The 14,279-nt window shown below is 38.6% G+C and overlaps 1 protein-coding gene across 4 annotated transcripts in view; it reads left to right on the forward strand.

The window, feature by feature from the left end:
• The window catches only part of atp11b (ATPase phospholipid transporting 11B (putative)), a 190,144-nt gene that overhangs the window by 120,434 nt on the left and 55,431 nt on the right, over positions 1-14,279 (forward strand). For all 4 annotated transcript variants that reach the window (XM_041217012.1, XM_041217005.1, XM_041217020.1 and 1 more), the window contains exons 21-26: positions 1,600-1,702; positions 2,611-2,756; positions 4,809-4,868; positions 7,177-7,304; positions 7,640-7,778; positions 13,629-13,694. In XM_041217012.1, the coding sequence (XP_041072946.1) occupies positions 1,600-1,702; positions 2,611-2,756; positions 4,809-4,868; positions 7,177-7,304; positions 7,640-7,778; positions 13,629-13,694 (642 nt within the window). The remainder of the gene's footprint in view (positions 1-1,599; positions 1,703-2,610; positions 2,757-4,808; positions 4,869-7,176; positions 7,305-7,639; positions 7,779-13,628; positions 13,695-14,279) is intronic.

Here is a 14,279-nt window from a genome sequence, read left to right on the forward strand (position 1 = left end):
TCATAATGAATATTTGTAACACTAGTTCTTCCTCAACTAGAGTAGTGTGTTCAATTCTGGTCACTTTAATTTAGGAAAGCTGTGAAGGCAGTAGAGAGAATCCAGCAAAGATTTACAAAAATGGTCCTGGATGTGAGGAACTTCAGTACATGGATAGATTGGGGAGGCTGGAGTTCTTTTTGGAGAAGAGAAGGTTGATAGGAGATTTGATAGAAGTGCTCAAAATCGTGAGGGGCCTAGATAGAGTAGATAGTGAGAAGCCAAGATCCAGAGGCAACATGAGGAAAAACATTTTTACATAGTAAGTGGTTAGGATCCAGAATGCACTACCCGAGTGTGGTGGAGACATATTCAACTGTGACTTTCAAAAGGGAATTGGATAAGCTCCTGAAAGGAGAACATTTTCAGGGCTGGACTAGCTGAACTGCTCTTGCAGAGAGCTGACAAGGACACGAAGGCTGAATGGCCTCTTTCTGTGCTGTAACTGTTCTAAGGTTCAATCCTATAATGGATTATTTTGTTTGATTTAGAGCTGGGAATGTCTTTACTTTGAAGTGATTGCCTGAAACAGATCATGCAAACAAGTATACCCAGGAGACTCTACAGCTGCAGTCAATCTAAAGACTGTGCACATCATATTAAGGTCAAGGAAAATAACAAAACGCCTGTTGACACGCACACTACCATTACATTGTGCTTTCCTTGTTGCCTGACCAAATCTGCCTATGGTGTTTACCAAGTCCCTTTTTATAATTTCACAGCAAGGGTGAAATGTCTGTCTCTATTTGGATAATTAGCTAATGAAAGTATCCTCCCCACAATTGACAGAAAATGTAGTATGACAAGTTCTAACACTGCTAGACAATTGAGAGAATAGCCTATTAGTCTTTGGAAGTATATTTTTCACGGGAGGTAATTTCAGCACGTGAAGTCTCTCTTCCTTCGGACAGGTTAGGGTTAACCCAGGCAAGATACTGGGCAATTTGGGCAAAATGTGTGGCATTGAACTAGTGTATGACTTGTGAATTTTAGGTCGTATGGAAGGCAGTGGCATAGTGGTATTGTTACTGGATGCGTACTCCAGAGATCTAGGGTAATGCTTTGGGGATCCGAGTTCAAATTCCACCATGGCAGATGGTGAAATCTGAATTCAATAAAAATCTGGAATTAAAAGACTGATGACCACAAAACCATTGCCAATTGTCATAAAACCCACCACCAGACCACATAGCAATGTGGTTGATTCTTAAATGAAATTGGGAATTAGGCCAGTGACCATGAATAATAATAGCAGTATTTGTGAATCAGGAGGCTGTTCATTGCTGTGGGCAGGCAGATTTCCTCCTCTAAAGGACATTAGTGAATCAGATGGGTATTTAAGACAATCAACAATGGTTTCATGGTCATTAGACTTTTAATTCCAGATTTTTATTGAATTCAACTTTCATCATTTGCCGTGGTGGGATTCGAATCCTGGTCTTCGGACCATTACCCTGGGTCTCTGGAAGACTAGTCCAGTGACAATACTTGTAAGCCACCGCCTCCCCATGCCTTGTATCTTTTGCCTTAAAGTTGGTATTTGGTTTTATATATTTTCAGGTTGTCAGGCTTTTAAAGACATCGCCAGCCAAGCCTATTACCTTAGCAATTGGTGATGGTGCAAATGATGTCAGCATGATAATGGAAGCAAATATTGGCATTGGTATGTAAACAGAAAATTGGCAATTATATGTATATTACAATTTTGTGTGTCTCATGAATGAGCAGAATTATAATGGGCACAACAATTCCTAAGGATAGTGGCTGAAAATGAATTATGACATACCAGATAACATCTAATCGTCTGTCAGTAAATTAATGGAATGTTCCTGATCAAGTGACTTTTATTTTCATGTATATTTGTCACAAAACAAGTATTTAGCACTTTTTTTAACCATTTCGGTTTTTATTTTCTCTTTGGGTACATGGGTACTTGATATAAACTGCTTTCAAGCACTTAACTTTTGGGTTCATACTTTTTATATATCTGGCTGCGCAAAATTACAGGAGTTTTTGGTGAATGAGCCAGTAATTGGGCCTGTATCATGTAAGTCATTTCTTACCAAGTTTGAGCACCCCGCCAAATCCAAACAGTAGTGAGGTCAGAGGAAAATGGATTGGGAGATTCTCCAATAATCCATGTGAACTTTCCAATCAATAAACTTGTGTCTAAAATTAAATGTGTGTATGATATATTTACATATTTTGTCAACTAGAATGTGTAATAGACTACTAGACTGATCAGTACAGCTCTACCTGGAGAGGAGTTGAGTGCCCTCTAATCTTCAAGACTAGAAATAGTTTGTATAACATATAATTCATTGAATAGCCTACTCTGCTCACTCTGGACTACTTTTCAAATTCTTCTCACCCCCGCACTCCGCCTTTTGGCAGAGCCTTAAACCATTAGACTCTTCTTCTTTAAAACCCTGCTAAAAATCCACCTCCTTAGTATTGATTTAGGTCCCCTTTCATAACATTTCTCCCAACTGGGTATGTGAACTGTGTCCATTTTGGGATGTTTTGTTGTGTTCCTTTTACATTTAACTTTTATTATTTTTCTTCTCACAGGAATTATGGGCAAAGAAGGAAGGCAAGCAGTGAGAAATAGTGACTATGCGATAGCAAGGTTCAGATTCCTCGCTAAGTTACTGTTTGTCCATGGCCACTTTTATTATGTCAGAATATCACATCTTGTACAGTACTTTTTTTATAAGGTATGTTGCTTTGATGAATCTTGTGTAATTTTACCAGTCACATTTTTAACATTGGCCTGCTAATTAACAAAACATTTTTTCTCTTGACATTCTGACCCTTTCTGCTTTCTTTTTCCTAACTTCTGTAGTACAGTGTGCATGTGACAGCAGTTTTATAGCTCCTTTCGTGATCACAGGACATCTTAAAGCTCTTTAAAGCCCAGGGGTAGCCAAACTTTCTGAACCTTAGAGCCACAAAGATTATACTTCAGACATTCATGAGCCTCAAGACATGGACAACCTTTACAAATATACTACTCACTGCTTAACTAACTTTGGCAGCCCTGCTCTTTAAAAAAAAAGGATTGTACTTGTGGGGGGAGGGAGAGTTGTAACCACCTACTGAACAACACATTTGAATCATAGCACCTGTGTCCCAGTACAACAGATTCTTACATTCTTCTGTTCTGTATTAAATTGTACCCTCCCATTCCAGACAGAGGCCGCAAGCCGGCAGGTCAGCAGCAAGAGGATGGGTTGGGGAGCTGGGGAGGTCTCTCTAAAATGGCACTGATAGGGTCATGGAGCCCTAAGACAGACTGATGGGAAACTATGAAAGGGATCTCATGACAGCGCTGGATGGAGACTGAATCAGTCATGGACCCTTTGAGCAGCGGAGCAAATTCAAGATGAGCCAAAACATATCCTCGATCTTGTTCGTATCCCTCCTTCCTCCCAGTTTTGCTGCCTACTCTCCAGTTCTCTCCCTCTGTGAAGCTGTTTATGGCTGAGGCTGCACCCAACTGTTTACCTCCCTCCAATGGTTTCACAGCTCAAGGAATGTGGAAGAGCTGCATGCAGTTTGAGAGTTGCCGTTTTGCTACCTTTTCATAGCCATTGATGTACTTTTGAATTCTAGTCACTGTTATACAACATATTAAGGTGGCAGACATTGACACTGACAACCGGAAGATAGTCACAGATGCCCATGACCTCTGGAGGCTGACTGTTTGCTTGGATGGGCGTTAGAAGAGGCAAGCAGAAGTGAAAAACTCAGCTGGCCGAGAAGAGGGCCCAGGAAAACAAGAGACCAGCAAATCATGCATCATTTTTGCCCACGTTATTCCTCTGCAGCAAATGTGGCAGAGACTGTCATGACAGAATGGAGCTCCTGAGCTACACCAGGCGATGCTTAACAGAGTTGTCAACCATGGCAAAAACCATAGTCTTATAAGATGTAGGCTGCCACCACAGTTGTAATGTAGAAAATCCAACAGTTAATTTGCACACGGCAAGCTTCCACAAACAGCAATGTAATAATGACCATATAGCAGTTTTTATGATGTTGATGCATAAATATTGGCCAGAACACCAGAATAGCTCTGCTCTTCTTCTTCAAAATAGTACCATGAGATCTTTTACACCCAGCTGACGGTTTAACTTCTCATCTAACAATGCAGCATGCACTCAGTACTGCACTGGAGCGTCATTCTTTGACTTCGGTGCTCAAGTCTCTGGAGTGGGATTTGAACCCATGACCTTCTTAATTGGAGGCAAAGGTGCTACCAGCTGAGCCAAGACTTATTGTTGTGGCCAAATGCCTACTTTATGAACCAAGACATTAAATGTGGTCAGGCTGCTTGAAAGTGAAGGGTGCCTCATGCAAGCTCGATCTTGTTCATGCCCATTTATGCACTTTTCAAACAAGATCACAATCAGGAACGCAAAATGTAACTTTTTCCACCTTCATTAACATAGGGCCTCTGAAGGCATGCTGCAGCACTGTTTAGACTTGCCTATGTTGAGTTTGCTGATATCAGTAATCAAACCTGAAAACTTCAGTTTAGTAGGGCATAGTTCTACTAGACAATGTCAATGAGTGAGTGTTTAAAAAAAATGCTTTGCAGAAAGTTACATTCTCTATCAACCCCACAGAATCAACGTGCAGATATGTGGATTTTGTAGCCATTTCGTAATTGCCTACAGTAAATTTAATATGATGCATTATTTTTCAAAGGTGCCTGATAGCTTATTAAAAACTAACCAAACCTGTGTTCTCTGTTTTCCCCCTAGAATGTCTGTTTTATTACACCTCAGTTTTTATATCAGTTCTTCTGTTTGTTTTCACAACAGGTAAGCATTACTTTTCATATAAATTAATAAACTTGAGTCCAGAATTTATTAACTTTTTCCACATACTGTAATTGCTACTTCTGGTAGTTCTCATTTAATGGATTTACAAGCTTCTGAAGGGGGAGGTAGTTATTGAAAGCATAAAATTTATTTTTTGTGGCAGGGTTACTCTGGGCATGACTTGCATTTTGTTCATTTTTTCATGCCAGGGCATTTTCCAGCATTTTTAGACAGAACTTTTATTAATAACAGTAGAATAATACATATTCATAAATAGCCTTTTAATGCACATCCGGCTATGTATTTTTACATAAGAGAACAGAAACAATTTAGGTAATTAACTAGGGAATAAATAATTCTTGTAATAAAGGGGCAACTTCCGATGTGTGGTTGGTGCACTCTCCATTTATTTTTTTCATGGATAAATCTTGAATGAAACCACAGACAGTTGATGTAAAATATTTTGATTGTGAAATTAATAGCTTTCCCCTTGGATCGAGAACTGAAATATCTGGAAACCTTTTCAATACAATTTTCAGGCACAACCAGCTGGTTGCACTTCTGGATGTGATGCAATTTCTCTGAAATAAAAAAAAAATTGAGTAACCTTTTTAAGAATGTTATGGAGCTATCAAATGCAGTGATGGATTTGTATGTTTCTATTCATATGTCTAACAGATTTTCATTGAACGATTTTTTTTCTACACTGTATCACTTCTGATTCCCTTTGTTGCTATTTAGGAAATAGTGATGTAAATTAATTCTAATGGTGCAAGTTAAGTAGAGTTTGTTAATATAACTTCTATTTTGAGAAAGTGTTTTGAGTAATTTTGTCTGGGGATGGATAGAGTAAGTTTGAAGGCGTTGTGCTTTTTAGTGTTATGCCATCACACTATCATTTATCCACTCACTGTTTTCCTCTGCTACTCACCCTGCTATGTCAAGGGATTACTTGATAAAATCAATGCGAATATTTGAAGGAGAGGCAGAAAGGTTCCAGCTTTCCAATCAGTTGAAAAAGGGTGCAAGGCAAATATATGATGTCAAAAGGTTGGCAGCAAAGAATCCCCAAGGCAAAATTATTTTGAATTTGATCCAAAGATCGCTGTCATTTTTAAAGCAGCAGTTTTTAGGGGCACTGTTTATTAACAATCTAACAATAACCATATTAGAGACTTCTATTTGATGCTTTTCAGTACCATATGGAAAAATATATGCACCCCCACCCTGCCAAACACCTCACCCAGCATAGCTAAATCTGATTTCTGTTCATACTCACTGACAGTATTAATGTCATACTATTTTTGCTCTTTTCTGAGCAGGGATCCCAAACTCCATTTTTCCTCCCCATCAGATTTGCAGTTAGATGCATCTAAGTATATTATCTACTTTGAGATTACCCTTTAAGCTTCCATTGCCACAGTTCACACAATAGTGATTATAGGTGAGAATTACTGTAAGTAACTGACACAAACAACAGTACTTGTATTTAAAACAACACCTTTAACATAGTTGAACGTCCCAATGTGCTTCACAGAAGCACTATTGGACAAAATTTGAGACCAAACCACAAGAATACTGGGACAGAAGCTTGGTCACTGCCTGTTGATCTGCTATCCCTTTGCTGACTCACATCAAGCCCCATTCACCCATCAGGCCTGTGCTCACTGACCTACATTGGTTGCCAGTTCATCGATGCATCAAATTTAAAAATTTCATCCTCGTTTTCAAACCCCAAGATGGCCTTGCCCTCCCCATCTATATAACCTCCTTTAGCCCCACAACCTTCTAGAAAATCAGCACTCCTGGAATTTGGCCTCTTGTACATCTCCAATATCCTTCACCCCACCATTAACCAGCTTGTACCTGCAGCTGCCTAGACCGGCAAGTTCTGGAATTTCCTCCCTAAATCACCTCAGTTAAGATACTGACTTGGAAACCAATTTATAGACCGTGAAATACTTTGGAGCGTGCCAAAGGTTGTGAACGGCTTTGTTATATGTAAGTTGCCTATAATACATAAATATTTTTTTCTTCACTTCTGAAGAAATATTAAGATCCTGAAACACCAGATTTTTGTGTTCAAAACACACTCCTACAATTTGTCCTGGAGGCTATGCTTTTCTCACGTATTAAAGTTGAACTGTGTGTGGTATGTGTACGTGTTCAACTGCAATATATATTGTACATAAGTCTTTGATAGCCAGAAAGTGGATAGCAGGGGTGCAGAGAATGCATGTACATACAAGTTAATAGCTTGAGAGATATTTAAGCTTCAAAATATTACAATAATGTATTTTTCTTACAGACATTGTATGATGGTGCTTACCTGACATTGTACAACATTTGCTTCACTTCCTTACCCATCCTCATGTACAGTTTGTTTGAACAAGATGTGCGCCCTCACATACTTCAGAGCAAGCCAGCTTTGTACAAGTAGGTTGAATTTGATCATTACATTCTTAGTATCTTTTTCACATGCTGAATGAAAGCAATTAATTCCTTTTTAAAATTGTGGCAATGAAATATTCAGATTTTAAGCCTATTTTGATATTAATAAGGGTAAAGAAAAGGGCCATTTTAACCTGGGAGCCGGAATGGTGGAGTTCTAGTGAACCAGCAGTATGGGTCCTAAATTCAACTTGTGAATAAGTTTGCAGTGGTCATAAAATAGGTTTCAAGTCTCTGCAAAATGCTACATTTAGGTAGTTAATTAACTAAAATCATTCTTGCTATTTTGTATACCTCATTAATATTTTATATTTTTACAGAGAGATTAGCAGAAATGAGGTCTTGTCCCTCAAAAAATTTCTGTATTGGACACTGCTAGGATTTTGTCATGCCTTTATATTTTTCTTTGGTTCTTACCTTCTGAGGGGAGATGATGCATCCATGATGGGGAATGGGCAGGTAGGACCGACTTTACATTTTCAATAAAACTAAAATTATTTAAGGATTTTTTGTTTCATCTTAGCATATCTTTCCATTTTAAAGCTTAATTGACTTTGAAACATGATGAAAAACAGTGAACTGAGCATTTTTAAAAATTTCTATATCAGTAAAATTGTCTTCATTGTTTAAGATCATGTGTATATAGCCTTTAGATGTAGTATGCCATATCCAAGAAAATTAAATTGTATTTGAAACGTGCTATCTTAATACTGAGAGTATTCAACATTGATTATAATACAAGAAGCAACTAAGGTGATGGCTGTTTGGTTTTGAAAACTGGAGTAAAGCTAGCTAGTCTAAATTAAGTGCCATGTTGTTTACAAATAGCAGCAACAGGCGCTGTAGTTGGAGAATTAGAGCCAATAAACCACATTACAATGGTGACTGTGTTTGAGTAATTCATCAATTATGAAGCACTTTGGAAAAGCCTGAGGATGTGATTAGGCTCTAACTAGTAAATTTTTTCTCTTTTTAGAAGGTGCACCATGGACTATTGTAACTCTTACTTTGAGAGTTTTACAAAAAATACGTTTCCAATTGATATGTTTTTCTAAATGTTTCAAATATTATTTAACATTAAATGTTATGCACACCTTCTGCTTGAACTTTTGGCTTTCTGCTGTTTTTCCTTTCCTCTCCCATTGCATGCATGACTTCATATTTTGAAATCTAACAGGCAACTGGTAAGAGTTGACTGTTTTAGATCTTAACATTTATGATGGGGTGGGGCAGAAGGAGATAAAGTTATACATTATTAATCGTTCTCAATTCATATGGATAAAACTCAGCTATTACAGTTTGAAGCACACTTCACAATCTGGTTTATTTTACTAAAAATTACAAGCATTCACATTTTAGTCATTCAGTGCTGCAATTACTTTATACTTCTTAACTAGATCTTTGATTTAATTTCTTAGTGAGTCTGAATGAATAAATGCCAAAGAAGTTGTATAAATCTGATTGCATACATGATAAAAAGAGTAGTCTTTTGTAATGCTTAAATGAACAATGTAAGAGGTTTTGTGCTAAAATATATATAACACTGAAACCTGTGAAAATGCACTGATGAGGTATTTTTTTCATGCTAAAATCATCTGTATGTCCCCTACTGCAGTATAGAATGTGCTGTGATTATCCCATTATGTTCATAAATTAGAAACAACCATTTGGTGTTATTTGACATTCAAAGCAAGCAATAGCAGTGTAAAACAAATGCCTACTTGGATACAAACATGTCTTTTTTGATCTATTACTAATATAAAATTGGAGTTCAACATAGCAGAAATGCCATGATGACTTGAAAAAAGTAATATTTTCTAAAAGATAAGCTGAGTTGTTAATAAGCAATATTTATTTTTGCTATTTGTACTGATCTAGAGATAATAGATGATTCTAGAATATTGTGAAAACTGGCATTATTTCAAAATGATCTCTTAAAAATAACTATTATTATCACAGCCTGGAAATTGCGTGGCCAATCCTGTTCTCAGAAAGATAGTTGTTGGCTTATCAAATGTATTTGGGAGGGCAGTATTGTGAGGGATATTAACAAACACAGTTCCTGAAAATACGATTGTAAAGAGCTTTATAATCTCAAAGTGGAAAGCTATTTTCAAAATGTCAATTATTACTTCATATTCATGAAGTAGGCTTCAATATTTTAATGCATTTTTAATGAAATTTAAGTTTATGCATAATCCTGGGAATTCCATTGGCTACTTTCACAATACCCTGATTTGGCACTGGCAAAATTTATGTACAAATATATGAAAATTGTATTGTCATAAAATCCAAATAAAATAGTAACATTTTGATGAGTAACAGCTCCTATGTGACTGGCTACCTGCAAGTTGAAGATCTGCCTCACTAATGAAAATCCGTGTTTCACAGTTCACTATTATATATGCTTAAAAGCATATTTTTTTTATTATTCATTCATGGGTTGTGGGCATTATTGGCTAGGCCAGCATTTATCGCCCAATTCCTAATTACTGTTGAGAAGGTGGTGGTGAGCTGCTTTCTTGAACCGCTGCAGTCCATGTGGCGTAGGTACACCCACAGTGCTGTTAGGATGGGCGTTCCAGGATTTTAACGATGGTGTGTGGTTTGGAGTTAGTGGTGTTTCCATGCATCTGCTGCCCTTGACCTTCTAGGTGGAAGAGATCACTGGTTTGGAAGGTGCTGTTGAAGGAGCCTTGGTGATTGCTGCAGTGCATCTAGTAGATGGTACACACAGCTGCCACTATGCATCAGTGATGAAGGGAGTGAATGTTTAAGGTGGTGGATGGGGTGCCAATCAAGTGGGCTGCTTTGTCAAGCTTCTTGGAGCTGCACTCATCCAGGCAAGTGGAGAGTGTTCCAGCATACATCTGACTTGTGTCTTGTAGATGGTGTACAGGCTTTGGGGAGTCGGGAGGTGAGTTACTCGCCACAGAATTCCCAACCTATGACCTGCTCTTGTAGCCACAGTATTTATATGGCTGGTCCAGTTCAGTTCTTGGTCAGTGGTAATCCCAGGATGTTGATAGTGGGGGATTCAGTGATGGTAAAGCCATTGAATGTCAAGGGAAGATGGTTAGATTCCCTTGTTGGAGATCATCATTGCCTGTCACTTGTGTAGCACATATGTTACTTGCCACTTAGCCCAAGCCTGAATATTGTCCAGATCTTGCTGCATATGGGCATGGACTGCTTCAGTATTTGAGGAATCACAAATGGTGCTGAACATTGTGCAATCATCAGCGAACATCCCTACCTTTGACCTTGTGATGGAAGGAAGGTCATTGATGAAGCAGCTGAAGATGATTCAGCCTATCCTGAGGTACTCCTGCAACATGTCCCAGGACTCAGGTGATTGACCTCCAATGACCACAACCATCTTCCTTTGTGCTAGGCATGACTCCAATCAGCGGAGTGTTTCTCCCTTGATCCCTGTTGACTTCAGTTGTGCTAGGGCCCTTTGATGCCACACTTGGTCAAATGCTACCTTGGTGTATTAAGCCATTCATTCCATGGATGTATAAGATCTGTGCTAAATTATCTGATCTCTGCAAATACAATGGTTGGGATGCTTCACGTAACCTAAACTGCCAGGGCCAGTGAGCAGTATTAAGCCAGGGTTCCTGCATTTGATTGCTGTCTCATGACCCTGTTGGAAAATGGATGTAGAGAAAAAAGAAATTTGAAATCCAGTTTTTTTACTAAAAGAATAAAGCCACAAAATTCCACAGTTTAAAACAGAAGAACTTTTACTATACAACAATCAAAAAAGCAAACATTTCATACTATTTTAACTAACTACCCATACACTCAAATCAGGAATAAGTTAAACAGAAATTCACAGGCAAATTGTGGTTGATTGTAAACTATAAATTACACATTAAATGGCAGATACAACGAAGACCGACCTTATGAATTGGCTCGGCAGTCCATTCAGCATATAGGTCATCAATCTCAGTCACAAAAGCCCATCAAAACTCTATCTTGCTCACGATGAATTTTGGCTCCACTCCTTCTAGGAGCTAGCCTGGTTCCCAACCGACAGCAGCGCACGCCCAATCTGAGTTGCACAGGTATGGTCTCCGCCAAAAATGGCACATATCTACAGAACGTCATTGACTAGGTCTGGATGGTGTAGATCCATCAATGTTATCTTCAAGTAACAGAAACAGCTCATTGTCTGTACTTGCTTATTCTCAGCTTCTGGGTTTAGCTTCTTGAGCTTGCCTGTACTGTACCACTGTACTCATCAACTTGTAGGACAGAATTTTTAGCTCAGTGTGCAGACACGCGCCCAACCCACTCAAGCATAAAATAGCACATAATGACATCCGGTGAGCATCACGTCATCCCGCGCTCACGCGGTATTTCAGTGGGCGGGCGCGTGCAAAAGTCAGAAGCGCGCACGCCTACAATTAAGAGGGCAATTAAGCCCACTAAAGTTCCAGTTGTACCTGATTTTTTGTGGTCTGTCCAACCTTACAGTTGGTGGTCAGGCAAATCTGCCAGGCGGGCCCTTGCATTATTGATGAAACCCCATCAAAGGGCAGGAGGAGGTTTCTGTTATTAAATTTTTTAAAATAAAAAATGCATGGACAGAATTTTCATCATGGATATGTTCAGGTGACTGATTCTGATACTGGATATTTTTTACGGATTTTAAAATCTTTATTTGTTGGTTTTAAATTCTTCAGCTCCCTGAGGCAGCTTTCATTCTGTGCTCCCCCACGCCCGCACTTATGTCAGCAGTCGGGCGCTGATCGTGAGCAGCGGTCCATTCCCTGGCCACTCCCGGGCCCGCCGATTACACTTTCCTGCTGACCTAAAAGTCCTGCCCATAGTGTGTTTGGATTGATCTGTGTCCTTTTATATGCTTTCAACCAGGTTCAATCTCCCTAGAAGTTTTGGTTTCTAATCTCGGTTTCAGTTTTCGTTTCCTTCCTCTGTTTCCCTTTTCAGTTAGGATCCGTCTCAAAAAATACAAGCTTTGAAACTACAGATTTCATCACAGTCAGGACTTCCATTTTGACTCCCTGACAATAAGATTGGTGCTTTACGCCCAGATTCAAGATGCTGTGTAACCTGGTGAATTTGCAGTTAATGATGCTCTCATGACAATGCTGAACAGGGTTAGGCATTGATAGTTCTATGTTAGCTTTTTTAAAAAAATGTCTTTAATGGAATGCAAGCATAGCTGAAAAGGCCAGCATTTGTTGCCCATCCCTAATTACCCTTGAGAAGGTAATGATGAACCCCCTTCTTGAACTGCTACAGTCCAACTGGTGTAGGTACACCCACAGAGCTATTCAGAAGAGATTTCCAGGGTTTTGACCCAGTGAAGGAAGGTTAATATAGTTCCAAGTCAGGATGGTGTGTGGCTTGGAGGGGAACCTGCAGAGGTGGTGTTCCCATGCATCTGCTAGCGTTATCCTTCTCAGTAGTAGAGATCAAAAGTTTGGAACGTGCTGTTGAAGGAGGCTTGACAAGTTTTTTGATGACAAACAGATTTCAGGCTAAGTTATGAAACTAGGAGCATTAAGTTCTTTATGCATGTGTTTTAATGGAATTAGAAGAACTTGCATCTGCTTTTCAAGTACTATCAGTGATAGAATTGACGAATGCACCATCCATACTACAGAGTTTGGTCAATTTGTGCTCAGGGCAATGACTTATCGGACGTAACATACGACAGTCTTGAAGAGGTTATCTTACATCTCTTTGGTTAAACATTAGTTTGCATTTAATTGTGATCAAAGCCAATAATTTAAGTTTTATGTTTGTAGTTTAAGAAACACTCAGCGGTCTTTTAAGGTTTAAGTGTTTGAGAAGATTTAACTGCCCCATTTGTGCTCTAATATAAAACATTTTATTAGCACTGGGATACAGGCGAGCAGAGTTTTGTGAATATATTTAAACACACGGATTCTGTTTTCCCTGTCCAGAGTGCAATGTGAACAGGGTCATATAATTTGGTGCTGCTGATCTCCATGTAGGCCTTGGAGTTGAGCCTATGTTATAAGTTAGCTTTCAATCTCATTGTGTTATTAGTCTTTAATTTGATGAGAATTTATAATTATCTAGAAAAGTAACTTTAGTTTACTTAATCAAATGAGTAACTTGGGCGATTTAGATTGCTATCCCATCTGTTTAATATTATAATTGTTGAAATTTACAGAGGAGAGATTTCTTGCTTTCTAGCAAAGGTAATATTCATCAATTACTCCATTTTCTTCGTCATTAATATGCATTCTTTGTGAGGATTTTGGGAGATTTGGATTTGTGTTTTAATTTGCTTCTTTTTATGTTTAGATGTCTGGAAACTGGACATTTGGCTTTTTGGTCTTCACAGTTATGTTTATTACTGTTACATTAAAGGTAAGTGCATTATTAAAGCTGAGGACTTAAGAAATAAGGAGCAGTTTATTGAATCCTGTTTTTGCTAATATGCATTTCCCTATGCCAGTTTCATTTAATGACATGCTATACAAATAAGTGCTATCATAAAATTAAGAATTATTATTGAATTTGATTTTTGTCAGCTCTGCATTATGTGAAATATAAAATTTGTATCAGACTAACTCAAACAAGGCTCTTAGGCTGGAAAATCCCTGCCAGTAACAAGGCCAGACCTAAGGGAGTCTTCTCTACCAAGAATGTCTTCAGTGGAGAGAAGGTCTGTCTTCCTGGCCCATGGCTCTGCAGTATTGGACAGGCGAGAGGTTTATTTAAAAAACCAGAAAATGTTTAAATTGCCACTCGGGGGTGGGGGCTGGCGTTGACTGTGTGCTCAGCTTCACTCTGCAAACCCCAGGCTGTAGAGGGAGCAGGCAGGCAGAGGACTAGATTTCAAAGGTGTCTTGGTCATATCAACAAAGAGCACGAATGTAGCTCAGGGTTTAATTTTTATGGTAAAAGAATCAGCATTAATTAGCAGCACATGCAGCATTCAGTGATGCTTGC

This window comes from Carcharodon carcharias, chromosome 2 (genome assembly GCF_017639515.1).
Source record: "Carcharodon carcharias isolate sCarCar2 chromosome 2, sCarCar2.pri, whole genome shotgun sequence".
In the NCBI taxonomy this organism is placed as follows: Eukaryota; Metazoa; Chordata; class Chondrichthyes; order Lamniformes; family Lamnidae; genus Carcharodon; species Carcharodon carcharias.